Source organism: Myotis nattereri (genome assembly GCF_964212035.1).
Source record: "Myotis nattereri genome assembly, chromosome: 11".
Lineage (NCBI taxonomy): Eukaryota > Metazoa > Chordata > Mammalia > Chiroptera > Vespertilionidae > Myotis > Myotis nattereri.
Genome location: NC_138086.1, coordinates 72,082,198 through 72,109,244, shown reverse-complemented (window position 1 = coordinate 72,109,244; position 27,047 = coordinate 72,082,198). Strand labels below are relative to the sequence as shown.

General features: G+C 39.1%; 1 protein-coding gene across 12 annotated transcripts in view; it reads left to right on the top strand.

Moving 5' to 3' along the window:
- Positions 1 to 27,047, top strand: part of NRCAM (neuronal cell adhesion molecule) — a gene marked incomplete at its 5' end in the record, with an annotated part of 70,533 nt that overhangs the window by 32,836 nt on the left and 10,650 nt on the right. For 2 of the 12 annotated variants that reach the window (XM_081101817.1, XM_081101815.1), the window contains 10 exons: positions 2,198 to 2,322; positions 2,757 to 2,786; positions 4,291 to 4,392; positions 8,279 to 8,476; positions 8,574 to 8,644; positions 9,618 to 9,843; positions 10,483 to 10,598; positions 11,887 to 12,091; positions 16,040 to 16,162; positions 16,751 to 16,927. In XM_081101817.1, coding sequence (XP_080957943.1) covers positions 2,198 to 2,322; positions 2,757 to 2,786; positions 4,291 to 4,392; positions 8,279 to 8,476; positions 8,574 to 8,644; positions 9,618 to 9,843; positions 10,483 to 10,598; positions 11,887 to 12,091; positions 16,040 to 16,162; positions 16,751 to 16,927 — 1,373 coding nt within the window. Of the gene's footprint in view, positions 1 to 2,197; positions 2,323 to 2,756; positions 2,787 to 4,290; positions 4,393 to 8,278; positions 8,477 to 8,573; positions 8,645 to 9,617; positions 9,844 to 10,482; positions 10,599 to 11,886; positions 12,092 to 16,039; positions 16,163 to 16,750; positions 16,937 to 17,935; positions 17,972 to 23,373; positions 23,494 to 24,616; positions 24,770 to 27,047 lie in introns of all 12 variants that reach the window. The other 10 variants (XM_081101816.1, XM_081101814.1, XM_081101809.1 and 7 more) reach the window with 8 other exon arrangements.

The window sequence follows — 27,047 nt, the reverse complement described above, 5'->3', positions numbered from 1 at the left end:
GTGTAATTCAGGAGGAGAAAAACTTTCCAGGCTTTGGACAATGTCCATTGTTTTCTGCCTTGTACAGTGAAGTCTCAACAGATGTTTTCATTACCAGCCTACAAATAAGCAGAAGTATGATCTCTTTAATCACCAGAGTGTGCCTGAAACCTTGTAATTTTTTGTTATTGTTAATCCTCACCCGAGGGTATTTTTTCCACTGATTTTTAGAGAGAGTGGAAAGGGGAAGAGAGACAGAGAGAAACATCGATGTAAGAGAGACACATTGATTGGTTGCCTCCCACACATGCCCTTTCCCGGGGCTGAGGATCGAGCCTACAATCCAGGTATGTGCCCTTGATCGGAATGGAACCCATGACCCTTCAGTCCAAGGGCCGACTATCTTACCCAGGGGTCCTCAAACTACGGACTGCGGGCCACATACAAATACAAATATTGTATTTGTTCCCGTTTTGTTTTTTTACTTCAAAATAAGATATGTGCAGTGTGCATAGGAATTTGTTCATAGTTTTTTTTTAAACTGTAGTCCGGTCCTCCAGTGGTCTGAGGGACAGTGAACTGGCCCCCTGTTTAAAAAGTTTGAGGACCCCTGATCTTACCACTAAGCCAAACTGGCTAGGGCAGAATCTAAAACATTTAAAAGAGCCTAAGCATATTGCAGCCCTTTAGCTTAGAATGGAAAAAAAAAATGTGGTATCTATTTTTCAAGTAAGGCCCTCAATTTGACTAAGTACAGAATTGAAGGTGTGAATTTTAGCTATCAGAGTGCAGCTACAAGCATCACCCCTGTTGGAAGGAATGCGGGGGCTGGTGGGAATAGTTTCTGTGGTTTGCTTGCCAGGTGCCGATATGGTGCCCTGTTGTTGTTAACAGCACCTAGAAGAACTATGTAGCCTGCTCCTCTATATGCCCAGAGTTTCCATCTAGTTCTAGGCTCCAATGGGCCAGTTTTATTTGTGGAATCTGAGTGATAAAGATGAGAAGGAAACATGAAGTAATGACCTTTAGTTTAAGTTGGCTAAAGCTTTAACTTGGAAATTCCCTGCGAAGACAGTTGATTTATACAGCCTTATTAAAACCTTGCACGAATCCTGCCCTGGCCATTGTGACCCAGTTGATTGGAATGCCGTCACATACACCCAAAATGTGGCAGGTTCAGTTCCAGGTCAGGGCACATGCCTAGGTTGTGGTTCAATCCCCAGTCAGGGCATGCGGGAGGCAACCAATCGATGTTTCTCTCACATTGATCTCTCTCTCTCTCTCTCTCTCATCAATAAACATATCCTTGGGTGAGAATTTGTTTTTAATCTGCAATAATCCTATTTACATGGATTTTTTTTTTTTTACCTACTGAGCAATTTTTCATGCCCACAGTAACCTCCAGAAGACTCTTCGTGATGATTGCTGATCTAAATCTTCCTGTTTCTAGTGAAAAAGCTGGTCCTGTTTTTTGCATTTACTTTCTCCTATGAGAGTTTATGCATGTAGTAAAAGTGACACAAAATTTCTGCAGTAACTTCTAAATTATTTTAAAATATACACTTTGTGCCCTGGCTGGGTAGCTCAGTTGGTTGGAGCTTCATCCCATACACCAAAAGTTTGCAGGTTCATTCCAGTCAGGTCACATATGTAGGTTGAGGGTTCTATCCTCAGATAGGCATGTATGAGAGGCAACCGATTGATGTTTCTCTCTCTCTCTCTCTCTCTCTCTCTCTCTCTCTCTCTCTCTCTCTCTTCCTCTCTAAAATTAATAGAAACATATCCTTGGGTGAGGATAAAAATTAATAATAATAAATAAAATATACACTTTGCTAGAAATTGAGCTGGATGAGTGGTGTTGAAAGGTTTCTTAGCAGCAGAAGCCGTAGGAAACCCTCTAGTAAGGTAACTGGAGCTGTCCCACCTCACCTCTGGATGTCCCTGGTCTCTAAGGAGCTCCTAAAACTCCAGGGACATGGTTGAGCGCCATTGGACATATGCCTCGATAGCCCTCATAACCCAAGGTTACAATTCATTCTAATTGTTTTCCAACTATGATCATTATCAAAGTGATACCTATTGTATAAGATTTTAGCTTAAATGTGCTGCAAATTTTCATCATCTTTCTCTTTTACTAAATTCAGTTTCATGCCAGTAAAACAATCATCAAATGTGGTTAGATGTCCATTTCAGTGCTCAGAATGTGTTTTATTCACAGGTTCACTGTTGACAAGGACCAGTTGGTGGTAGCTGATGTAAGTGACAATGATGGTGGGACCTACACATGTTTGGCCAACACAACTCTGGACAACGTTTCCGCCAGTGCTGTGCTTAGCGTTGTCGGTAAGAACTGAATACTCACAGCACAACTGTTTTAGGTAGGAAGGAAAGGTTGTCTGCAGTAACTGTTTACTTGTTAGAGTTTTACAATTTTATTGGTGAGTTAAATACTCGTTTTTCTTTTTTGGGAGATACCCAAGAAGCTATAATTTCAGTGTAACTATACTCTGTAGCAGCACTGGAATAAAATGGTGGTTATGCATATGAGTGATATTTGCATAAGAAAATTGGGGAATATAATCTACTTTTATTTAAAATGGAAGGTCCCCCCCCCCCACTAAATTGGTAACGCATGTTTATCAATGCCATGGCTCACAGTGAAGCATAAGGTTTTGTTTTATAATCTTAATCATGTTCAATCTTTGTCGTCTTGTGCTATCGTATATCTTTCCATTACTAATTGTGATTAAAATCCTTTATATTAATGTCCTTTCTAGCTCCTACTCCAACTCCAGCTCCCATTTACGGTAAACTAATGAGTCTTCTTTCTCTGTTTTCTGTCAAATAATTTCACATTTGCGGAAAAATGAATTTTCTCTATCACACCTTGTGTTTCTTTAAGGAAAGGGCTGTCACCCCTTCTGTTGTGTTGCTCCTTTCCTGCTGTGCATCATTTCTTCATTAGAACTCTGGAACTTTCCACTAAATATATTGCCACTCTCTTCTAAACATTTCATGTGTTATTTTAAAGTCATTTCATGTTATAAATGTCCCTCTTTGATATAATGTCCCTGTAAAAAAGCATAGTGTTTGCTCAAAAGCTATCCTCCACATTTTACAGAATGAAAAAGCTATTTTAAATATCATTCCACAAAAATCAGGCTTTTATAAATGTCTATTAGTAGTTTTTTTGGAAAAGTAAATATTTTGAGATTCCATTTTCAAGAAAATTATGTAGGAAAGCCATGGATGTTTAGAACAACATTTGACCTTTGTATCTGAAAAAACCAACTCACTGTGTGTTAACAAAAGATAAACCACTAAAGAAAGACAAGAATAGGGTAGCTTACAGTTGTGTGATTTTTCTGAGTTTGGAAAATAAGTCAGAAATTATTTCCAGAAATATTTTTGATTAAGGAACCCTCATCTTTATTTAACATGTAAATACATAAATTAACTTTGTGGCATAAACTCAGCCAGATTTATGCTACAGAAGACCTTTCCTTTGTAGGCCTTTATTGCTTCTTTACTGATAGGAAATAAGTGCCCATATTTTTATATGGTCTCTGCTCCCCCAAGAGCCTAAGTTACCCCAGGAGCAAGGTCAGGAAAAGTCCCAAAGAGGAACATGAACTCTCTGGATCTCAGAAGCACCCTTAGGAGAGGCAGACATGCTTCTGGGATACCTTCATTCTAAAAGGTGTCTGTACCCGTGTGTCCTCCGAGAGTAAACACACCGTCCCATGTGACTATTGTGCGGAATATCTGCATACGGTGTTCATGCTGAGAGCTACTTCTAGAGCATCAATTTTAGAATGCCCTTAAAAACATAAATATTCTTCAGGAGCCCCCCAAATCCATAACTTAGCTTAGCATGTTTCAGGGAGAACATTTGAGTCTTCTTTGAACTGTACATGTACTTGCCTGTATTTGTTTTTCAGCATTTACTATTCTGTTTCTCATTTATTAGAAATTAAGTTTCTATATCATTTTTTCTGTCTTTGCTCGTTCATGCTCATGAGAAGACACACACTGAGAGTGCTGGTGAACCACCCACACCCACTTCACTGGTTTTGGTTACAAGTAATTTAGTTTCATTTGAGAAAGAAGCAAGCAGAATTCACTGATGGGTTGTCTTGGGTGTGTTGTGTGTTCCCAGCAACCTCGGCTGTTTCCATTTCATTTCAGTTGCATGCTCATTGGCCATTCAGTATGCTGTGCCTTTAATACATCCCTCTATGAATAGTATCACAAGTAAAGGACAACCTCATAAGGATGGATGGTTAATTATGATGTGTGTTTGGTCTACAGATGTCCCAAATCCTCCCTTTGATTTAGAATTGACAGATCAACTCGACAAAAGTGTTCAGCTATCATGGACCCCAGGCGATGACAACAACAGCCCTATTACAAGTATGTGGTGCCATTCGCTTCATCGCTGATGCAAATAATGACCATTTTTGAATCACTTTATCATATGCAATTGAAATTCCTTAGAGATATTTGATGGCATTCTCTGCTTCATTACTAACAGAACAAAAACATTTATTTATGGCTTTCTTCTCTTCCGAGCTAGAGTTATTTCTGGTTTATCTTCTGATACGGGACACTAATTGATTGCTGAAGATGTTAATTAACCAAACACACTATCATTTTGTGTTTAAGATCCATAGGAATACTTTAGAGTTCTACCACTGTAAGAAGATGTGTTGTAAGTTATTCATTTTACCCATTAATGGGGGAATAAAGGGTAAGAGGTGCTATAATGCCTAGCCTATATATTGGGAAATTGAGACTTAGAGAATATAGTGGCTTTTCAAACCCACGACTGATAACAGAATTGTGTGTTAACCTCAGGTCTGTTAACTTCCAGACCCAGGTCTCTTTCTTCTAATTATCCTTTACTGCAAAGTGGCGGTAGCATCAGCATTGTCAACTCCTCACCTTGATGACGTAAGTCTAGGGAATAAAATCAGGTGAGGGACCATACCAGAAAGGTACTTGAAGAGCTTAATAAAATTAGCCTATAGATAAGTTTAGAAATTTTAAAACCATGAAGATACTTGAGTGTAGACAGATGCCTATAATATATTGTTATCTTCAGGTATAAACTGCAGAAAGACTAATGAACTGAGGCTTCCACTTAACTCAGTGCATTAGCTGCTTAGGTTGCTTGGAGACTCTTTTTACCTAAGATACAATGATAGTATTAGAGATCAAGGCATTACTACTCATTCCTTCATTCACCCCTTCATCCAATAGGTATTTATTGAATGACTATTATTTATCAAGCCTTGTTCTAAAATAAAACAATAAAAATTATCTGCCCATATGGCACTTTATTTTAGTTTGAGGACACAAATAAGGTAAAATTAATAATATTGTTATTATAAATAATGTTATTATATATTTGTATACATGTATGTGGGTAACGCGCGCGTGCGCGCACACACACACACACACACACACACACATCTCAGGGCTCCCTTCAAGAGAGAACCTGCTGCCAGGAGTGTTAACAGCAGGTCCATCAGCGGCACCTTCCCCAAAGACCTGCTGCAGTGCTCTCTCTTCCTGAGCTGCTCCGTTATCTTCCTGAGCCATTCCAGTGACTGAGCGCAGCGAGGGTCCTAGAGCTTAGCCGCACCCAGCATGGAACTTGGCTTGGGCTCCTCGTTGACCTGGCTCGGGCTGTAACTGCAGTCTGAGGCTTTTCCTACACACTGCTCCTTCCTCACACTGCTCCTTCCTCACCCCTCTCCAATCACGAACAGCAGACCTTCATCATAGTCTGAAGATCTTCCCTGCCTACTCCTGCTCTCTCTCTTTTATCTTCCATGATTATTCTTTCCCCCCCCCTGCCCCCCAGAGTTTCTTGCACTTCTAATTCTGTCTCAGCACCTGCTTTTTAAAGGACTCAAACACACATATATCTATACGCCTGGTTGTAGCATGTGTATATATGTTGTGCATTTGTGGTATATGTTCAGGTCATGCAGAAAAAATAAAGCATGAGAAGGAAGTTAACAAGGACAGGGGTCAGGGCTATAATTATGAATAGGGTGGTCAGGAAAGGCCACATTAAGGAGGTAACATTTGAATATGTCAATAAAGACAAGAGAAGGGAGAAAGTGAACACACTATGCAGTTTCGGGGCGGGGCGGGGGGGATCTTTCCCAAGAGAGCAAGAAAAAGAGCAAAGCCCTAGAACAGGGGTGTGTCTGCTAGGAGGCCAGTGCAGCTGGAGTGAAATGCACAAGAGGAGGTGAAGTAGGGAGAGAAGGTTGAAGAGGTAGAGTTGGTGAGTGGGGGTAGGGTGTGAACTTGCAGGCCTTGTAGGCCCATATAAGGGTTTGGGAGTTATTGGAGGGATTTAAGTAGAGGAGTGATTCATGGATCACTGTGGTTATTCCATTGAAAACAGTCTCTTGGGTCTCAAACTGCATTGAAGTACCCTGTGGAACCTCAGCCAACTCATAGGCTCATAGGGGTGCTTCAGGGCATTTTTTAAGTTTTTATTTTTAAATTTTGATATTTGAAAAACAGTGACATCTATCAGGCACCACATGAAATATTAGCTTGAGGCAGTTTATGGTTTTAATCTGATATTGCTACATCATATTATAATGATGTCATATCTCTGCAAAACCTTTGCTGTGATAAAAGGCAAGGATCACATGAAAAGCACTGTGGAACAGGAAATGAGTAAGATGGAGTCCAATCTGTTTACAAGGTTTCAGGAGTTACGTAAGACATGAATAGTTATTAAGTTATATGAACCTAACTACTTACATGGAAATGTTAATTATTTCTTTTGTCCTAAGGGAGCCATCAAAAAAATTATCAGAACACTAAATACACCATGAACTGAGAAAGTTTAAGTTCTTGTGAGTTAGTAGGTTATGCAATAATTCAGGCAAGAAATTATGGAGGCTTGAAATTGGCTGAGAGAGATGAGGTGCTGAAAAATGGTCATATTTGCATGTATTTTAAAGTAGGGCCAACGGGACTATTGAGAGTATGAAAGAGTAAGGGGGCTAAGAAAGACTTCAAGGTTTTGACCTGAGTTGTCACTATGAATTTGGATTAACTATTCAAGTCTGCATTTCAAGGGCTGCAGACATAAATCTGAAAGTGATCAGTTTATGAGACTGTAGATCATCACTTCCAAATTAGTGTGGATTGAAAGGATGGAGCACTGCAACACATGATGTTTCTAATTCACCTTTGTATCTACAATTCATATTATTGCACATGGCAAATAGCAGGCAATTGATGGGTACCTATTTTATAAGGGTAAAACATGTACATACCACAAAATTTCGGTAGATGCAGAGGGTATGAACTAAAATGTGAGTCTTCCTCCCACCCCTGGTTCCCAGCTCCTCCCGTGACACCAATGGTATGTATGTATCTTCTGAGAGGTAATACATGTACATGCAAGCATATTGGAATGTGTATGTGTCAGAGTAAATCTTTTTACTTTTACACAAGTGTAGTACTCGATACAGTGTTCTATATCCTACTTGGTTTGGCTTAACAATATACTTTAGAAATTACTTCTTTTTAGTACATATGGAGCAGTTCCATTCATTTTTTATAGCAGCAGAGTATTCCATTGTGAGGATGCACCATAATTTATTTAATGAGTGTCCTATTGGTGAGCATTTAGGTTGTTTGCAATTAGGTTCTTTCAACTGCAAACCATGCTGCAATGTGGGTTCTTTATCATGTGTATTTGAGCATATGTATGAGCGCATATATTCTAAATAAATTGCTAGAAGCACAATTTCTCAAGCAGAGGGTATCTGAGTTAAATATTTTAGATGTTCTAAATTGCCCTCTATAGAAGTTGTACCACTTTACACTTCCCACCAAGTATGAGAATACTTGTTTCCCTGAGTCATAGTCAACGTCAAGGAAGTATGTTCAACTTTTGATTGTTTCCAGTCTGTCTAGTGGAAAATGGTTTTACACTGTATTTAATTTAACTTCTATAATGAAAAATATTGACCATTTTTTCATATATTTAAACTTTCCTAGGGACATGAGCGTTTCCCATCTAAAGAGTTTTCAGTAACTACGTTCAGCATGCTAGAGAAATATTATTGAGTATTCTCAGGTATTGAAGAGGATGCTAGAACTCTGAAATCAAAATATCTGAATGAAATATTTCTTGAAAGTGAAATAATTCATGTTTGACTACTCATGTTAAATTGTTATTCATTATTCTAGCAACCTACCCTTGAGTGACTGAATTCACTGTCTTGCGTTTGTTGTGTGTGTATGTTGTGTCCAGAATTCATCATTGAATATGAAGATGCAATGCACGAGGCAGGGCTGTGGCACCACCAAACGGAAGTCCCGGGGACGCAGACCACAGCCCAGCTGAAGCTGTCTCCATACGTGAACTACTCCTTCCGCGTGATGGCAGAGAACAGCCTGGGGAGGAGCTTGCCCAGCGAGGCGTCTGAACAGTATTTGACCAAAGCTGCAGGTAAAGCTGGACTTTTGTGGCATGAAATAAAATAGAAAAGTTTCCCACTGTTTGAAAAAGACCAAAGCTTACATGTGTGTGACTGCTTAACTTCTAGAACCAGATAAAAATCCCATGACTGTGGAAGGACTAGGATCAGAGCCCGATAATTTGGTGATTACATGGCAGGTGAGCTATGTATAAAGCCTTCAACTTTCCTCTGTACACTTTATAATGAAAAAAACCTAATTTTAAAATAATACCTGTATTAAAATCCCATTTTACCCATTTTGAAGGAAAATGTACATTGCATATCTTTATTTAATGTATTGTGTAGTAGTTAAAATCTTGATCCTTAGAGCAAAAATGAATGTGTGCAAATTCCAGCTTTGCCACTTACTATGTGACTTTAAGCCAGTTTTTTAACATATCCATTATGTATTTGAGCCAGTTGTTTAACATATCCATTATGTATTTGTATGATTGGAATAATAATAGGACCAACTTCATATAATGCCTACAGCAGTGCCTAGCACATACATGTGCTCAGTAAATGCTAGCTAGTAGTATCACCATTGTATAGAACCATCTAGAAGACATGTACCAAGTTATTCCTAATAGTCAACTTCTTTTCTTTCTTTTTTTTTTCTTTTTGCTTCTCTGTATTTTCTGGACTTGGAAAATTAACATATAATTTAAAAACTTCAGATAGCTTTGTTCATGCATGCTCATACTAGTATACTTTTTGTACATACTTACGTATATAGGTACATGTAGAAGCAGAATAGATGCAGTTCACAAGTTTCAGCCTCCAAGTGAAACAGACAATGACGTACTGTCACACAAACAGGAAGATGTAGAGGCACCTACGTAACTGAATGTTTTAAGTCACCCACCCTTGACTGTGGAGCCAGAGTTTGAGAGGCTTGTATGGTATATACTAAAAGATAGAAATGAACAATCTTTGAAATGTGGGCACTAAAAAAGCTTTGAATGTCATCAAACATGAAAGAAAGATAAAAGGTCCCTGGAGAATATGTTCGCAGCTTATATTTTAGTGTTTCAGTGCTCACTTTAAGTCTGGGAATTGGTTTTGTTGTTCTGTAAAAGGTTGTGCACTCGATCTGTTTTATAAGCTCTGATTATTTGGCTTTTCTTGTAGCCCTTGAATGGTTTCGAATCAAATGGGCCAGGCCTTCAGTACAAAGTGAGCTGGCGCCAGAAAGATGGTGATGATGAATGGACGTCTGTGGTGGTAGCAAATGTATCCAAATATATTGTCTCGGGCACGCCAACCTTTGTTCCATACCTGATCAAAGTCCAGGCTCTGAATGATGTGGGGTTTGCTCCAGAGCCAGCTGTCGTTATGGGACATTCTGGAGAAGACCGTAAGTGGCTGACACTGTTTTGTTTACACTTTTTCTCAGCAAAACAGACTTAACAAAGTGCAAGCCAAGTCTATTCCCAGATGTGTTTAGAATGGGAGGAAGAGAGGCAGCAATGATTTTTTTGTTCAACATTTCTGAATTTAAATAGCCTACTATATAGAAAATAGGTTCAGAATGTTAAAAGTTATTACTTTTTACTTTTTTAAAAATGTTATTCTTTTCGGGGGAGGGGGTGAATCCTCACTGGAGGATTTTTTTCATTGATTTTAGAGAGAGTAGAAAGGAAGGGGAAAGAGGGAGAAAGAGAGAGAGAGAGAGAGAGAAAGAGAGAGAGAGAGAGAGAAAGAGAGAGAGAGAGATGTGAGAGAGCCATGTCAATTGGTTGTCTCCAGCATGTGCCCCAACTGGGAATTGAACCCACAACCCTAGGATTCACAGGCAGATGGTACTAACCACTTAGCCACGCTGGCCAGGGCAAGATATATTATTCTTTCAAAGTCTACTCTTAGTCCTTGATCATTTATAGAATAGGTCTGGAGCATTGCTTCAATAAAGCCAAAATTATTAGACAGTGACTTTTTTTGCATGAAATTCAAAATAACATTGGCCCTTCTATCCTCCCTCCCTCTCTTTCCCTAGTCCCCATGGTGGCTCCTGGGAATGTGCATGTGACCGTGGTGAACAGTACCTTAGCTGAGGTGCACTGGGACCCAGTGCCTCTGAAAAGTGTGCGAGGACACCTGCAAGGCTATCGGGTAAGTGAAGGGAGACCTTCCCTGTTCTTTCCGTAGGAACAGCCCATCACTGAAGGCCAGATGCACTTTTCTTGGCTGGAGAAGTTGTTCTTGAGAGTTCATCTGGTTTATCGCCTCGGGCAGGCCACATCTAAACAGCCCCAGCTGAAACTGAATCAAGATTTCACTGTATGCAAAAGTGAGGGGGGGGGGGGATGTTTTCTCCATTTTTCACACAGATAACCTAAGATTTTGCCAACTAAGCAATTAACATATGCACAAAAGATGGAAAACTGATGTTTGAAAAATCAGCTATAACAAAATGCACCTAGCTTAAAAACTATACCGACCACATGTGAATACACAAATTATCCTGAAAATAATGTAGACATTAAAAAAATAATTCATATTATACTTTAAGATCATAAAGTACCAACTGGGTCATTCTTATGAATATCAACCATCTTCATTCTTGGGAAGCACAGAAAGAAGGGGTTTTATAGAGGGGAATTTTTTAATTGATAGTAATCTGTTTTTACATTCACCATAAAGAGTCCCTCCTTTGATTTGTCAGCCCTGACCCCTAAAGGTCACTATTTGCACTGCATCATGTTCAATTTTATTTTTTTTTCTCTAACATTGTTCAATTCTGTATATGTTGACTTCTCTTTAAAAAAATGTTTGCTAAGAATTTAAAAGGACTTAATAAACAACAATTCTGGATTTTTAACCAAAGTTAATCAACACTTTGTTAATCAACTACAATATAATACAAAAAATAAGAGCAAGAGCCCCAGACTTAGAGTCACTCCTGATTGTCCTGTGCCCTGTACAAGTCACGTGGTAACCCAAAGGCTCATCTGTACTATAGAAATAATGATAATAAACGCTTCACTGTGGGCTTTAGGACTAAACTAAATGACATATTGTACATGAAGTTCTATTAACTCTGGAAAAAGTATCTAAATATTGGCCAGTAATTTTTACTTTTAGAATATTTTACATGTCAGACACTGAAATCCTTCCGGTGGCTTTTAGAGAGAACTGAATGGGTGTTGTGCTATTTCATTTATTTCACTTATATTCCTCCAACAAAATAGGATAACCCAGCTTCATCAGATAGTCTTAATTTGACTTTCCTCAATATCTGTGGGCTTCTGACTCTCCTGCCTCAGAATCAATATTTTTCAATTTTGCCAGTAATCTTCCAAAATGCACCAATAATGGGAATTTTCTGGGGAAAAGCCCATAAAACTTTAATCTTGGTTGCCTCCTTATACATCCCCGACTTTTGTTCTTGCTGCTTCAGATTTACTACTGGACGGACCAGAATTCATCAAAAAGAAACAGACGCCACATTGAGAAAAAGATCCTCACTTTCCAGGGCAGCAAGACCCACGGCATGTTGCCGGGGCTGGAGCCCTTCAGCCACTACACACTGAACGTCCGCGTGGTCAATGGGAAGGGGGAGGGCCCGGCCAGCCCCGACAGAGTCTTTCATACGCCGGAAGGAGGTATGAGGTAGACGTGTCTCTGAGACCCTAGCAACATGTGGCACATGCTGAGAGGCTATGTGTGGCAGAAGGGCCCCCAAATAAAGTGTATTCTGGAAGCCGAATGTGATTTCCCACAGATGAACACAGCACGCATGAGCTGGCTCATTTTCAATACTGGCTTGAGGCCCTTATGTGGATGGAGGGGATGAAGGCGTCACACCACAGAATGCTGCCCTAAAATCTCCTCTCCCTTGGCTTAAATTTTTGTCCACCCTTCGTCACACTGTCAGAAACCGTGCTAACTTGATGTTTATTTGGATCATTAGGAAGCAAGTTGTATAGCTTCTATAAGCCCAGTTACCTAATCTGAAGTGTGGGAACTAAATGTGATACCCTAGGAAAACCATCTACACAAGACAATAATTTACAAGTCACAGTTCATTTCTTTCTCAGGGCACCTGCATAGCTTATTCTACACATGAGCTGAGTAAGAGGTTGGAAGTCTTGATAAAATGGGTTAGGAAGCGAAGGAAAAAGTCATTGCAAGTGTAGCCCACTGCAAGAGGAAGAGGAAGAGAGGCCCACATCTTCATGATGTGGGAGGGAGGACAGGAAGAGTTTGGACATGGGAGCCTACTGGATGCGGGAGAGAGGCCATAAGTGAGAAGGATAGGGGTTAGAAAAGGTACTGAAAATCAGCCTTACATCTTTTAAATTTTGCCTCAAGCCAGTATTGAAAATGAGCCGGGTAACGTCTATGGATTCATTAGTTCTTTCAGGTAAAAGCTGTTCACAGACAAATTCTGTCCTGGCTCCTGGTTGAAGGGCTCATGATGTCAACAACTTTCCAACAGTCTCTGAAGTCATTCTGTGTCCCGGCTCCCATCTCATGACTGCTGGTCCTCCGTCTCATCGCTCCTTAGAGGTTAAGGGCTCCTTCCACTCCAGGCTTTCCCTAGAGAGACTCCACACTGGTCCTGGATAGTTCACGGGAAGGTATCATACAAGAGATGACCAGGGGATGAAAGGATAAAGAAGAGAGGGAGTAGCATGCTCAAAGACACAATGGTGTGACACAGCATGGCTCCTTCGGGGAACTGGAACTTGTGTAGCCGGGAATGGTGAGAAAAGAGGGAAAGGTCAGCTAGGGAGGACCCATATGGATGGTCTTAAATCCTGTGATATTAAGCCGGAGGCTCTTAACCTGGGACTGTAGTGTCTCATAGGGAGTCAATGAATACCAGTATCATGGAAAAAGGTGTGTATTTTTCTAGGGAGTATTTAGGGCTGTCATCAGATTCTCAAAGGGGTCAGTGATCTTCCAGAGTTAGGAACTACTCATTGGTTTGGGGGAAGCTTAGAACTGTGCCGAGCCAGCTCAGCCAAGGGTTTGAAAGCCTGAGTGAGGGCGGCGAAAGGATGAAGAAATGACAGAGAGAATAAGCTGGGTCTAGATGGGTCTTCCTGTGCTTGGCTGAGGCCACAGAGAGATCCAGAGGCAAGCTGAGCCTTTATTTTATAGCCAGAGGTAAACAAGGCAGTGGTCACCATAGTTACAATGTTCTGGTGAGTTTCACTTGTTTTGGCAGCACTTGCTGCACCTCCCACAGCCTATTAGCTACCTAGGAAGGATCGGGAGTGTCATAAGGTCAAACCTAATTATGCTCAGATGGGGGTGGGCAAACTTTTTGACTCAAGGGCCACAATGGGGTCTTAAACTGGACCAGAGGGCCGGAACAAAAGCATGGATGGAGTGTTTGTGTGAACTAATATAAATTCAAAGTAAGCATCATTACATAAAAGGGTACGGTCTTTTTTTTTTTTTTTTTTTTTTTTTTAGTTTTAATCATTTCAAATGGGCCGGATCCGGCCCGCGGGCCGTAGTTTGCCCACGGCTGTGCTAAGAGGACTGTGCCCCCTAAGCCTGGACTTGTTTGTGGCTTTGCCAACAGGTCAGTCCGAGGCTTAACCCTATAGCCGCGCCCTACATAGACCTATGAGCCAGGTGGGTTGTAGACACAGGGAAAGGCCACAGAGGCACAGAAATGGGGTGGTGGCAGAGAGCAGAGGAGGGAACAAGGTGGAATTCACAGGATTTAGTGTCCCAGGAGATGGTGGGAATGAGGCAGAGGGGGTAATTCAGGAAAGCTCCCTGGTTTCTGGCTAGAGTGACAGGCAGAACAGTGGTGCCATCAGTGGGTCTACTCTAGGGCAGTGGTCGGCAAACCGCAGCTCGTGAGCCACATACGGCTCTTTTGCCCCTTGAGTGTGGCTCTTCCACAAAATACCACGTGCGGGCATGCACGTACAATGCAATTGAAACTTCGTGGCCCATGGGCAGAAGTTGGTTTTCGGCCTGGGCAAGTCTATTTTGAAGAAGAGGCGTTAGAAGAAGTGGGGGTACATTCGCTGAGGTCGACCCCTCAGATTGAGGAGGTTTTTAGCAAAGGCCAGCTTAGGAGTACCCTAATTAAGTTAATAACAATGTACCTACCTATATAGTTTAAGTTTAAAAAATTTGGCTCTCAAAAGAAATTTCAGTCGTACTGTTGATATTTGGCTCTGTTGACTAATGAGTTTGCCGACCACTGGTCTAGGGAATGTGGTAGGTCGGGTAGAGGAGGTCATGATCAGGAGGGAGGGCTGCCACCTTCCATCATCCTCTTGAAGGAGCCATAAAAGAAGCCTGGGCATGTCTCCTCTGGCCATTTGCCGACCTCTGCCACAGAGAACCTGACACCTGCAGGCCTGCCCCAGAGCCAGGGTTTGCCAGCAGTGGGGCTTTTGTCCGTCACCACGAGATCCTGGGCGTCTGTCAGCTTCCGGATGAGACCTGCTCTGCACCTGGGCAGGCTGTCTCATGCCAGGAGCCCAGCAGGCAGGTTGTTTGGAGACACCTGGTTTGTTGGGGAAAACAGCCCTTAATAGCCCAACACACAGCTGCGTCTACTCAGAGACCCGGTCAGAATAGTTTCACTTAGTCACTAGTTTGCTCTTATTTTCATTTTATTTTTTTAGTTCCAGTAGACTTTCATTATACAAACGCTAAAGTAAGTTCTTTTTTTATTGTTGCCAGTATTACAGATGTCCCACATTTCCCCTTCTTTACCCCCTTCCACCCAGCCCCCACTCCACCCCAGACCTGTCCCACTCTATTGTCTGTGTCCATGGGCTATGCATATATGTCTACCTATATGTTCTTTGGTTAATCTCTTCCTGTCATCCCCACCCCTCTTCCCTCTGAAATCTGTCCGTCTGTTCTATGCTCTTATGTCTCTGAACCTATTGTGTTTGTCAGTTTATTTTGTTCATTAAATTCCACACGTAAGTGAGATCATGTGATATTTGTCTTTCTCTGACTGGCTTATTAACTTAGAAAATACTCGTTTTTATTTTATTTTTTTATTGGGGGGCGGGGGGGGGGGCTGGGAGAGAGAGACCTATTGCTTTGTTGTTCCATTTATGCATTCATTGGTGGCTTCTTGTATGTGCCCTGACCAGGTGTCAAACCCACAGGTGTCAAACCCACAACCTTGGGGTATCAGGACAACACTCTAACCAACTGAGTTAGCCAGCCAGGGCCACTAGTTTGCTTTTATTAAAACATCATTCATTAAACAAATAAGTACAGTATCTTTTTAAATTTTTATTAAATTTATTGTCTTTTTTAAATTTTTTGCTTTCAATCCATATAAAGGCAAAGTCCGTATTTTGAGAGAATGGTTTTCATGAATCTAAATGGAAATGGTGAGAAAAAAAGAGAAAGAGAATGGGTAAATGGGTACCTGTCACAGGCTTCTATCAATGTATTTTCAGCTGAATCAGGAACAAGAATGTGTTAAAAAAAAAACCAACCAAACAAACAAAAAAAAACCTTAATGATTGTGTGAACATGGTGAAATATGTCATTTTAATACATTTTGAAACATTGAAAAACCTTTATGTTGACTGTGTTCTCATTATAAGTTCCCAGTGCCCCGTCCTCCTTGAAGATTGTTAACCCAACACTAGACTCTCTCACTTTGGAATGGGATCCGCCAAGCCACCCGAATGGCATTTTGACTGAGTACACCTTAAAGTATCAGCCAAGTAAGTTATTGGGAGAAGGGAAAATGGAAAATATCATTAAAAAGGAAAAAGAAAACTGTTATCTTAAAATACCAACTGGTTATTCTTTATAGCTGTAGAATATGTACATATACCTTCAAGTGTTATTCCAAAAGGAACTTCAAATCATACTTTTTAAAAGAAAAATTACATATATGGTATTGAAAATTAAGTATTCTGTAGATTAATACAGGCCTTTGAGCATGAGGTTTAGGTAGGTGCTATCATTAAACATTATCTGTAACTAGAAAATAGCAACCCTCATTCATTTGGCACAAGACCTCTGAACATGAGGTTTGGGATTATTTAACAATACATGACTCCACCTGCCAAATCCCTGAGATGAGAAATGCTGTCGTGATTCAACTATAAAATTCCCTTAGCTTAGGAGCCAGTAGAGACTCTATTTCCCCCTCTTATGCCATATTATAGGAACTGTAAGAGGTTATCAGTTATGCCAGGCAACAAAAAGTCAGCGTAATCCAAACTTGACATTTTTGGTGGACACATTTATTTATAATAGTATTGCTATAACAATTAATGGGAAATGCTCTTTTTTCTTCTTGACAGTTAACAGCACCCATGAATTAGGCCCACTGGTAGATTTGAAAATTCCTGCCAACAAGACACGTTGGACTTTAAAAAATTTAAATTTCAGCACTCGGTATAAGTTTTATTTCTATGCACAAACATCAGCGGGATCAGGAAGTCAAATAACAGAGGAAGCAGTAACAACAGTGGATGAAGGTAAGATGGGTATGTATAAAATCCATAAAACTATAAATATTGTGAAACAAAGCTCCTTTACTTCAATGTGTACTTTCTCTTTTCTTCTGACCATGGAGTATTCATCTTACCCAATTAATATAAACACTTATGTGTAATTTCTCATGCAGATGTATAAAATCAATTATTTAATTCTTATTAGAATATTACTTGATATTTGTTTTCCAAGTCCATGTGAAAATTTTAAACTTATATTAATATATTGAGGTGAGAGTGGGAAATTACAATATTTTGCCACACTTGAATTTGAAGTTCGAGGCACTGTTTTTTCCTTTCTACAACTTTACATATATGCATACACATATACGTACACATGTATGTAATACAAATATATATGCACACACAGACATGCATACATATACTCAAGTAAATATAAGTAATTCAGGTTCTGGTCTTGGTTCACCAGAAAGTAGTTTACTAGTCCACATATTGATTTAGGTTTTCTAGCGATGAAATTAAATAGTGCGTTTATCAAATGAGCGTGGGACTCTGTACCTTGGTAGGCCATCTGGTACAGAGAAAGCGAAGTAGCTCCATTAAAGTATCTAGAAATGAAATTAATACTTTCATATTTTTTTAAAATTATTTTGAAAACCTTTAGATTCAATAAAAATATTGTAAAAGATTTCCTCTTTGCATGTCTCTAAATTGTAGAATTGCTTAAGGATTATTGATTTGATTATCTTCCATAGCATAAGAAATTGACAGTGCTACTCCAAAATTGGTTTGAGATATCCTAAGCCTTCTTATATAATAGGCAAGCACGAATAATGTACCTTAAATGTGGATTTGAATACTGCGTAAGTTTGGGGACACAAATATGTCTTTGTCCCCTGAACCTGATATGGTACACTTCATTCTTCTTGCATGCTTTAGCACTGTAATAAGTGTTTTTATATAGCTTTACATGCTCATGGGTGTGTTACATTTAACTATATAGTGTCCTATTTCTGTTTCCCTTCATTAAAGCTGGTATTCTTCCACCTGATGTAGGTGCAGGCAAAGGTAAAATAATTCATCTGCATGACTTTATACATGTGTGAAATTTGCAATGTTAAACATGGGGAAGTGCAGCATGGGTTAAAAGAGAAAATAAAATAAGCTTTGAAACAACAAAAGAAAGAGAAGATCTTGGCAGATCTTGGCTTTAACATTAATATTTAGTCTTTATACAAACAGAAAGCCACACATTACATTTTTCTAAGACTTCTCTCAAGTCTTATCCCTGGTGCAAATCCTAACCTTACCTTTTAATGATATGATTGTGGCTGGATCAGACAGGACCAAAACTGTGGATTTGTCACAGGTCCTGTCTATGGCCACGCCACGTATTAAAGAAATATTAGTCATGTGATGAAAATAGACTGTGAGAAATCAGATCAACAGTTTTCCATTCTGATTTAGCTAGATCCCTCATAGACACAGTGTACACTTTGCCGCATTACACTACACTGTCCATTTGAACTTTTGGCTGAGCGGTCAATACCCTCTATTTATCCTGAGACTAGAAGTCTGCCCACCAGGATCCCCAAGAAGCAAGTCTTTCCGTCTGCCTGCATGCTATACTCAGTTGTGTTACTCCATTCTGTCGTCACCAAACTGCTCAAGTCTCCTCCTCCTGGGTAATAAATAGTCAATCATCACAATGGATTACTTTTGTTCTTTATCTTGCACAGCACTCTGGGTGAGAAAGATTGGTTGGGAGAATGGTGCTTGAATATGTTGTAGTATGTCTTCACGTGAGGCAGTCCCAAAGATCCCATCTTTCACCCTTGGCTGTAGTGGGTCTGTTAGCCTTGGACATGTTTTCTTGGGGAGAACCTGGGGCCAGGGATTTTCTTGGGCTTTGACAGACTGAATGAGTACAAATAGGAATGAAAAAAAGGCCGAGAGAAATCAGTGCTTTGTCCCAAATTATTCAAATCTTGTGAGCTTAGGTCTGATACACATCTTCTGTTTTCTTAGAAATCTGCTTATAGTCAGAGTCTTGGTAAATTATAAAATGTAGATTAGATAGATTTTAGGGTGATTGAATAAGAACCGTAGCCATTTTTGCTCATCTTGATATGTTACCCATGTGTTTTTAGATTTGAACAAAGTTGTAAAACTTCAAAATTTCCAAAATATTGTAAAAATATGTAAACCTCTCTTTTATATGTATTCTTCTTTCCTGGGACAATTAGATAGCAATTAAAATCCTCGGTAGTTTTACAGTCATTTACTGTCAGGTCCCCTCATAACCTCATTGAAGCAGTCCAGAGAAAACCTGGCCTCGCTCCCTGTGCAAAGGATGCCTGGAGTTAAGAGCAGAATAATTGTGTTGCCATGGGGCTGCCTGTGAAGTGAATCTGAGTTTTCCATGGAATTGTCATATTAGAATAGGACATGCAATCCATTGGGAAAAAATACATCACCTGCTTATTTTAATGAATTAAAACTAACTAAAATAAATCTTTATTAAGATAGTTTAGGTTTTATCGTTTAATGTTACTCAGTTGAATTGCGAATTGCTTATGATTATAGAGATAAGTAGAAATGGAGTGTCAGAAGGTTCTTGAAGTCCCCAGGGTTGAAATCTGATGGATCTCATATAAGAAGAGAAATAGAATTTAAAATTTAAGAGAAAGCTTAATCTGTCCTCATTGTCTATATTGTTTCTTTTAATAGTGCACCAGTAATTAAACATTGCTTGCATAAAATGATGACATTTTACTGATAAGAATTTAAGCTGATCAAAAAGAAATTGCTGTCCTGGATTTCCCTCCCTTAAAAATATTTCTTTATTTCAATCTAAGAATAAATTTTATCTTCTCTGTTTTTCTTCTCCAGGTGGGGTTTAGATACTCCCTGAGAGAGGAGAATGAAAGTGTCCCACAGTCCTCTCGAAATTTTAATACTTTTATGTATCTTTTATATTTTAATTTAAAGCAGCATGAAAGAGAATAAAGAAGAGATAAATCATTGAGGAAAAACATGTGTGATAGACTCAGCTATAGCAGCACCAGCCTCTAGTGATTTTAACTAACTTCTGGTGGAAGAGGGGAAAAGCGATGCATCTAAGTTTAATTTTTTAGTTTTCTGGAAGATTTTAAGCGATGTTGGTGAAATCCAAGCTTACACATATATAATTACTTAAGCCACGAAGAAGCCAGGATAATTAATTTACCTGTATTATGCCTACTTTCCCTTTTCCTTACCACTCTCCTCAATTTGATCGTGAAAATACTCCTGAGATCTTCAGGAGTAACTTACTTTGATCCATGTCCTTCTTTTGTTTTCAATATCTCTGTAAGAATTGTAGTTGTTTGGATGCATTTGTTCAATTTCTGTGTCCTTTTAAATACAGGGTGTCCCCCCAAAAAAGTTCTAGTATACACACTAACAGCTGATGATAGCTCAATGGACATTTCTTTCTTTTCAGATTTAACCCATTGGAATTAATAATGGCAGCCAAAGTTTGTGTACATTCTTGGGAGACACCTTGTAGTTTTGTGTCTGGTACTCTAGGAAATAGACCTGTGAAGGCATCTGTAAAAATGAACCGAAGCACGCAGATAATGGATTTGAGTTAAGGTCTCAGTATTGCTGATGGATGGACACTGCCTATGATAGCTTTTACTTTCTCACCCTTGGGACCAGTCTTCAGAACATGGTTGCTAAGTGACTATTTAGGGCACGGGAATAGGAAGAAACTAATTGGCAAGTCAGAAACTGAACCTGGTTCTTGACCTAATTAGCAGCTGACAATTAATTAAGAGGAGGACTCTGAGGAGCTGGTGACATCCTCTCTGTGGTCAGGCTCTCACTGTATAATTATATCAGAGTTGGTCCCACTGCTACCAATTAGGTCAAGACACAGGAAAACCTAAGGAACCAGTAAATTAAAATCAAGTTTAAAGTTTACAGTTTTATTTCACCTGAACAACAACAAAAGACTATATAGAGCAGTGGTTCTCAACCTTGGCTGCACATTAGAATCACCTGGGAATCTTTTTAAAATCCTGATTTCTGGGCCTCATCCTCAGGAAATTCTGTTTCTTGTTACTAATGTTGTGGCCCCATCCCATCACAAAGAAACAGAATTTCCAAAGGATGAGGCCCAGAAATCAGAATTTTGAGTAGATTCCCAGGTGATTCTAATGTGCAGCCAGGGTTGAGAACCACTGATATAGAGGGCTCGATCAATTTCAACATCTAACGTCTACCTGGCAGGTAAAGTGCAATAGCCTTTTATAAGACACTGTCTATCTAGATGGTAAAACACAGCCAGTTAAGACCAACATACGAAAAGGAGTAAACATAGATGCTGAACTAGTTATTTGAACAAAATTGTACATGAACATAGAGGAGTGAACCATTTATTTTGCCAAACAAGATCAGGAAAAACTTCACAAAGAAAGTAATAACCAATTTGGCCTTGAGACAAATACAGAATTTTGGCAGATGAGTCAAAGAGGGGGGGTGTATAAATTATTGGTAAGGCAATAAGCAAAGGCATTGGTTTGAAAGCCTACAGGACATTTGGGTTACACCCAAAAGTCCAGTTTGGCCCACATGTAGAGTGCCTGGGAAAGAGCCTGAGGTGTGACTGAAGAGGTAGGTGAGGACACATGATTAACGGCCATGCTTGCCTGGCGAAGGAATTTGTGTTTACCTGTCAATAGAGGTCAGTCATCTCCACATTCTAAACAGAAATGTCAGGATTGGACTTGTAGTTTAGAAGCTAAAATATACAAAGACACAGTAGGAAGAGAGACTAGAGTGGACGCCTGAGAAAGCCCAGCTGAGAGAGGACACCAGCACGTCCCAGGAGACAATGTCCGACATATCATCGGTGCTCAGTGAGTGAGTGTTCAGTAAGAAGGTGGATGAGTGAGGAGTCAGAGCCAGGAGAGTTAGAATTCTCTGACAAAAGTGGCCAAACAGACAACCTCAGACAATCGCAATATCTTCTCTGGGTGTCTTTAAGAATAAGTGAAATGTTCTTCTGTTAGAAATATTTCACTATGGTTCTGCCTTCAACATTTTCCATAATTACAGCAGATTAAGTTCCTCAGTTCCATGATCCCAAAAGTTTTTAAAGAAAATTAATGTTTTGCCTGGGTTCTTTGCCACTGATGTTTTACACACATGTTCATATTCACAGTCTCTGTTTATTGATCATATTCCTATCGTTATCTATTTCTTCAGGTGCAAAATCAATTAGGTCCACACAATTCAATAATCAGTTTTTCTCTCTCTGCTGTTTCCCACCCTTAGCACGAAGGGGCACACAATATACGTGTGATGGTGAACTCTATCTCAGAAGTCAAGTGCATTATTTAATTAATATACTTCTCTTTCAGATCTAAGAAGTGCAATTTCATCACATTTTAGATTTATAAGAGGTCTTTAGCTTCTAAATTAGATAACATAATTTGGAATTTAATTTTAGAGTCTGAGTAACCCTTCTGATTTCCTATCTTAGGATGTTTTCTCTGGGATAATAAACTGGTCTTATCAGTTTTAACTACCCAAGTTAATATATCTGTAAATATGTTATTTTAAGTTTAGGCACTTGCAGTAAAGCTGATATAATTGTCAGCTTCAGATGCCCAAATAACACCTTTAATAACTATAGGTGCCATCTTTACTCGTAGCAAGTAATTTGGTGTTTTAAGATGCTACGTAGGTTGCAGCATGATTTTTCAGAGCAGGATATGTAATGAGCACTTAGAAGGTAAGATTGTCTTGCTCTCTGGGATGTCAAGTGAAATAGTTCTTTTATTTCTTCTTTCAACTTTAGATAAAAGCACATTTGGTGACTCTTTCTGCAGCTTTTCTTCCAGAGTACCCACCCCTCCAACACCTCCCAGCAGGTGTTCCTCACCTAGGTCCCTGAACTTAAAGAAGTTTCTGACTCAAATGAGGTCAAAAGCTACTACTGTGAGGAGCATCCTTTCTCACCCCAACACAAATTCTTTAAAGACCCACACCGACATGATAAACAGAATTGGAAGTAGCCACCTAGTATTTGCAGTCTGTGACCTCTGCCCCCAGCGTCGTTCAGCAATCCCACATCCCGTCATATATCAGTAAACGAAGGCTATGGTGTTTCCTGGGACTGTATCTAATGGACAACAGTTCACATTATGCAGAACCCGTATAATAGAACTCATAGATTTTTAACCTTGTGCATCAATCACTATTTCTAATTATTGACTTATTTCCTAAGGCTGTAGTTTAAAAATGAAAAACCTGTCTGTAATAAAAGTGAAGTATGCGTGAACCCTAAATGTCAGCAGTAAATCCTAATTCAGTTTTATTTGCACAGTTTCAGAGTACTTAGAATTATTTATATTTGTGTGCATGGTGTTGCAATTTGATTGTCTGTCTGTTTTATTTTTCTATTGTATATTTATTTCAAGCAGTAAATCCCAGGATCAGCAAACTTACTGTCGCAGCTGCTGAGACCTATGCCAATATCAGTTGGGAATATGAGGGACCAGAGCATGTCAACTTTTATGTTGAATATGGTGTAGCTGGCAGTAAGAAACAACTTCATTACCCGGTTTTTAATTTGGGGGATACATTTAAAGACATTGAGAACATTTTAAAGGATTTACTATGGATCATCTTGAAAAATAACTTGATCCAAGTAAATGAATCAGATTTATCTAAAAAACATTGTAGTGGACCATTAACCTATGTATGTTACGCATAACAAAAAATCTGTCTTGTTCCTGTTATTTAAAACGAGGGATGTAAGTTCCATTGCATATGTTATTTTCATATCATGGTACTTAAAACTGTTCTATACCCACAACATGTAAACAAGGGTAATAATGAATTATTATATATGTAAGTACAATAGAAAAGAGGAAAAGTTTGTTCAAAATGGACCTTGAAGTAGCAGAAATCAAGCAGACTTTAGTCATTTTGCATACACTACTCAACAGAAATTTATCAGAGACTGAAGAAAATTACCACTTGTATTTCAATGTTAATATATTCCTGAATTAGGCTTCCTACTTACATCCTGGCCACTTCTACCAGGAGATGGGGCAGCTCTAATGTTTAGCAGTTTATGAAAACCCCTTGTCCTCTCCTAATGCAGTGTGCTCCACACATAATAAGCTGGGTGGCCATGGAATGTTTGTATGAAATGTTGAACATAGTCCAACTTTCTGTTTAAGTCTTAATCAGGCAAATAAATATTTAGTCCTTTAGGAAAATTAATGTGTGGGAAAAGTTGAATTTATAATTTGGATAAATTTGAAGGCATTTATGTTTACTAAAAGATTCATCTTGTTAATCTTAAAAGCAAGTCTTCCAATGCTCATTTAAACTATGTAATACGTAATAGTTCTTTGTATACACATTAGTAGAAAAAGTCAGTAGTGTTTTAAGACAAGGTGTAGGTGAAGAAGCCTCCTTTGTATTAAAAAGAAGATTTAAAACAATGGGCACCTATGCAATCTTGCAACCTGAACATCAATTTTCATGTAGTTCTTCATTTTAATTGATTTATTTGACTTGACCTAAAATGATATACGTAAACATCCTACATTTTGTCTTTTACTTATAAAGAATTTTCCTTTCTTGAAGCATTTAAGTGACTTCTGGTCCCTTAAAATATTATAATTTGTTGTTTTTGCAAAATTTCCATAGGCAAAGAAGAATGGAGGAAAGAAATTGTAAATGGTTCTCGGAGCTTCTTTGGGTTAAAGGGTCTAATGCCAGGAACAGCATACAAAGTTCGAGTTGGTGCTGAGGGGGACTCTGGTTTTGTGAGTTCAGAGGATGTGTTTGAGACAGGCCCAGGTGAGGTGCACACCACGCCAGTTCTGCGCATGCTCAGAGGTGCAGCCACCGGGCACTCCCGCTGGAGATGGGGGCAAGTGGTGCTGCTATGAATAGGACTGTGAATGTCTTTCTGTGGGGTCCTGTTGGGTTGGGAGTTGGGCTTTTAATTGTCTTTGGCTCTTTATATGAAATCAATTACAGAATTGAGCAAATCATCTTTTAATGACATTATTGCCAAAAGCAGAGCTAAATATGATTCTTAACTTTCATTATTTAGGTAACTCAATCTTTCACATCATTTACATAAATAAACTGTCCCGCGGAGTTAGAATGGAATTTTTGAAATGCTTTTGAAGCTGAAATAACTCATTGATAAAGTCACATTTTTCCTGTCAAAATGGACTATAGCCCTGCAGAACCTTGCAGTTTGGTTAGACAACTGATGCAAATATTGTTACATTTGTATAGAACAAGAAATTGTTCAATTTATATATTTCATTGTAATTATATTTAACTGCCTGTATATATTTTAGTTATTTGAACATTATCAAAACACATAAGTAATATTAAAGTCTCTAAAATAAAGAAAAATGTTCATATAAGAGTCAAAAATATTCATATTTGTTCACAAGATGGGAAACAATCCCTGCTTACTTAAATTTAAAGAAGGGCTGTGTGGTATGTGTTCATTTTGTGATTCATATATGTTATGTTCAGTCATTTCATGCATTCTTAAGGAAATGTTGCATTTCCTGTAGAATCTATAGGCAACATGTATTTTTGTGTCTTTAATTACCTAAGCATTATGATTTTAAAGTCACTTCTTATAATTTAGAAAGTATACAATCAAGAGTGAATTCTAAAAAAGAGAGAGAGAGAGAGAGAGAAAGAGAGAGAGAGAGAGAGACCAAAGGTAATAATTTACTAAACTACATTTTTAAGTATTTATGTGCTAGATTCATAATATATAAAGACAAAAATTTTCTGTTATTCTGTTCTTTGTATTTTCATATCCATTTGTGTACAAAGTTCTAGGAAAATACTGTATTATACTTAAATGAAGAATATCAATTGACAGTATTACAAGATGTTTGTTATTATTGATAACTTTTAATTTCAAAATACTAAAAGCTCAAGTAGATATTCTGTCCATTTACAGCTAGAATACTCGCAGTAACAACAGCATTCGCATTTAATCAGCTTTCATCTATTTCAGGCGAATGGTTTTCATGGCTTTTCTCATTCAGTCCTTACAACAATCCTATGAAGTGGGCAGTTATTGCCCACTTATACAGTATGCCAGTGACATGTAATGAGAGATGGAATGCCTGCCTGTCACCCAGTTAGAATGTGGGGGAGCTGAGGTTAGAGTCTCAGCCTTCCAACACTGGAATAGAGACTCTCACTACCCCCCACACAGGGTCCCACAGGTCCACACTCGAGGAGAACAAGCGGTCTCAGAAATAATCGCTTAGTCTTCCCAGCTCTTATGGGCCCAGGGTCCAGTGAACTCCCAGCTTGCAGATCCAGCTAGAATGAGATTCCACCCATAAAATCAAGGTGTGGCCTTTTATGTCCTTTTATAGGACAGATGGCAAACCCTTTAGAAAAAAAAATGTCTTCAGTGTTGCTATATCTACAGTTCCAGCTGCAGCTGACAGGTGGCTCAATTGAGCCGTCACAGTGAGTGGACCATTCTTGTGTGCTAGCGATGGAGAAATAGGACAAGGCTACAACCCGTTATTGTCACCTTTTACATATAAATGTAACTATTAAAAACAGTAAATATTGATTAAACCCTAGACCTTAGTTAGTATATTACCTCCTGGAGCAAATATGTATTGTAAATCCAACTTCCTATTTTCCCAGCTTCACTGCTCTGTCCTGTAGGGCCACTGGGTTAACTCCAGTGTGAAAGCATTGTCTTCTACGGCTCTTGCTTCTCCTCCCCTCCATGCTACGTTCTGCAATTGAATGTCAGTGCTGGGCATGGAAGCACACCGTTCTGGCTAATTTTTTAGCTTTGCATTAATGAGCTACTTTCTGAGTTCTTCTAATTTCAGGAACTAGACTCAACTTTCATCTACACTTGTTTCATGAATCTTGTTAATCTGACACTCTCCCTGCCTTTGATAGTCTGAGCATTTAAGATGTATTTCTCCGTTTTTTCCAGTGACACCAAAGTTGAATACTAAATCAACCAGGAATATCGGCAGGGTCCTGATGCTGTACCTCTTACCCACACTCCTGTTAGGCCCCCACCTCCTCTTCCTGCTTTCTCATCTCTTTCCCCCAA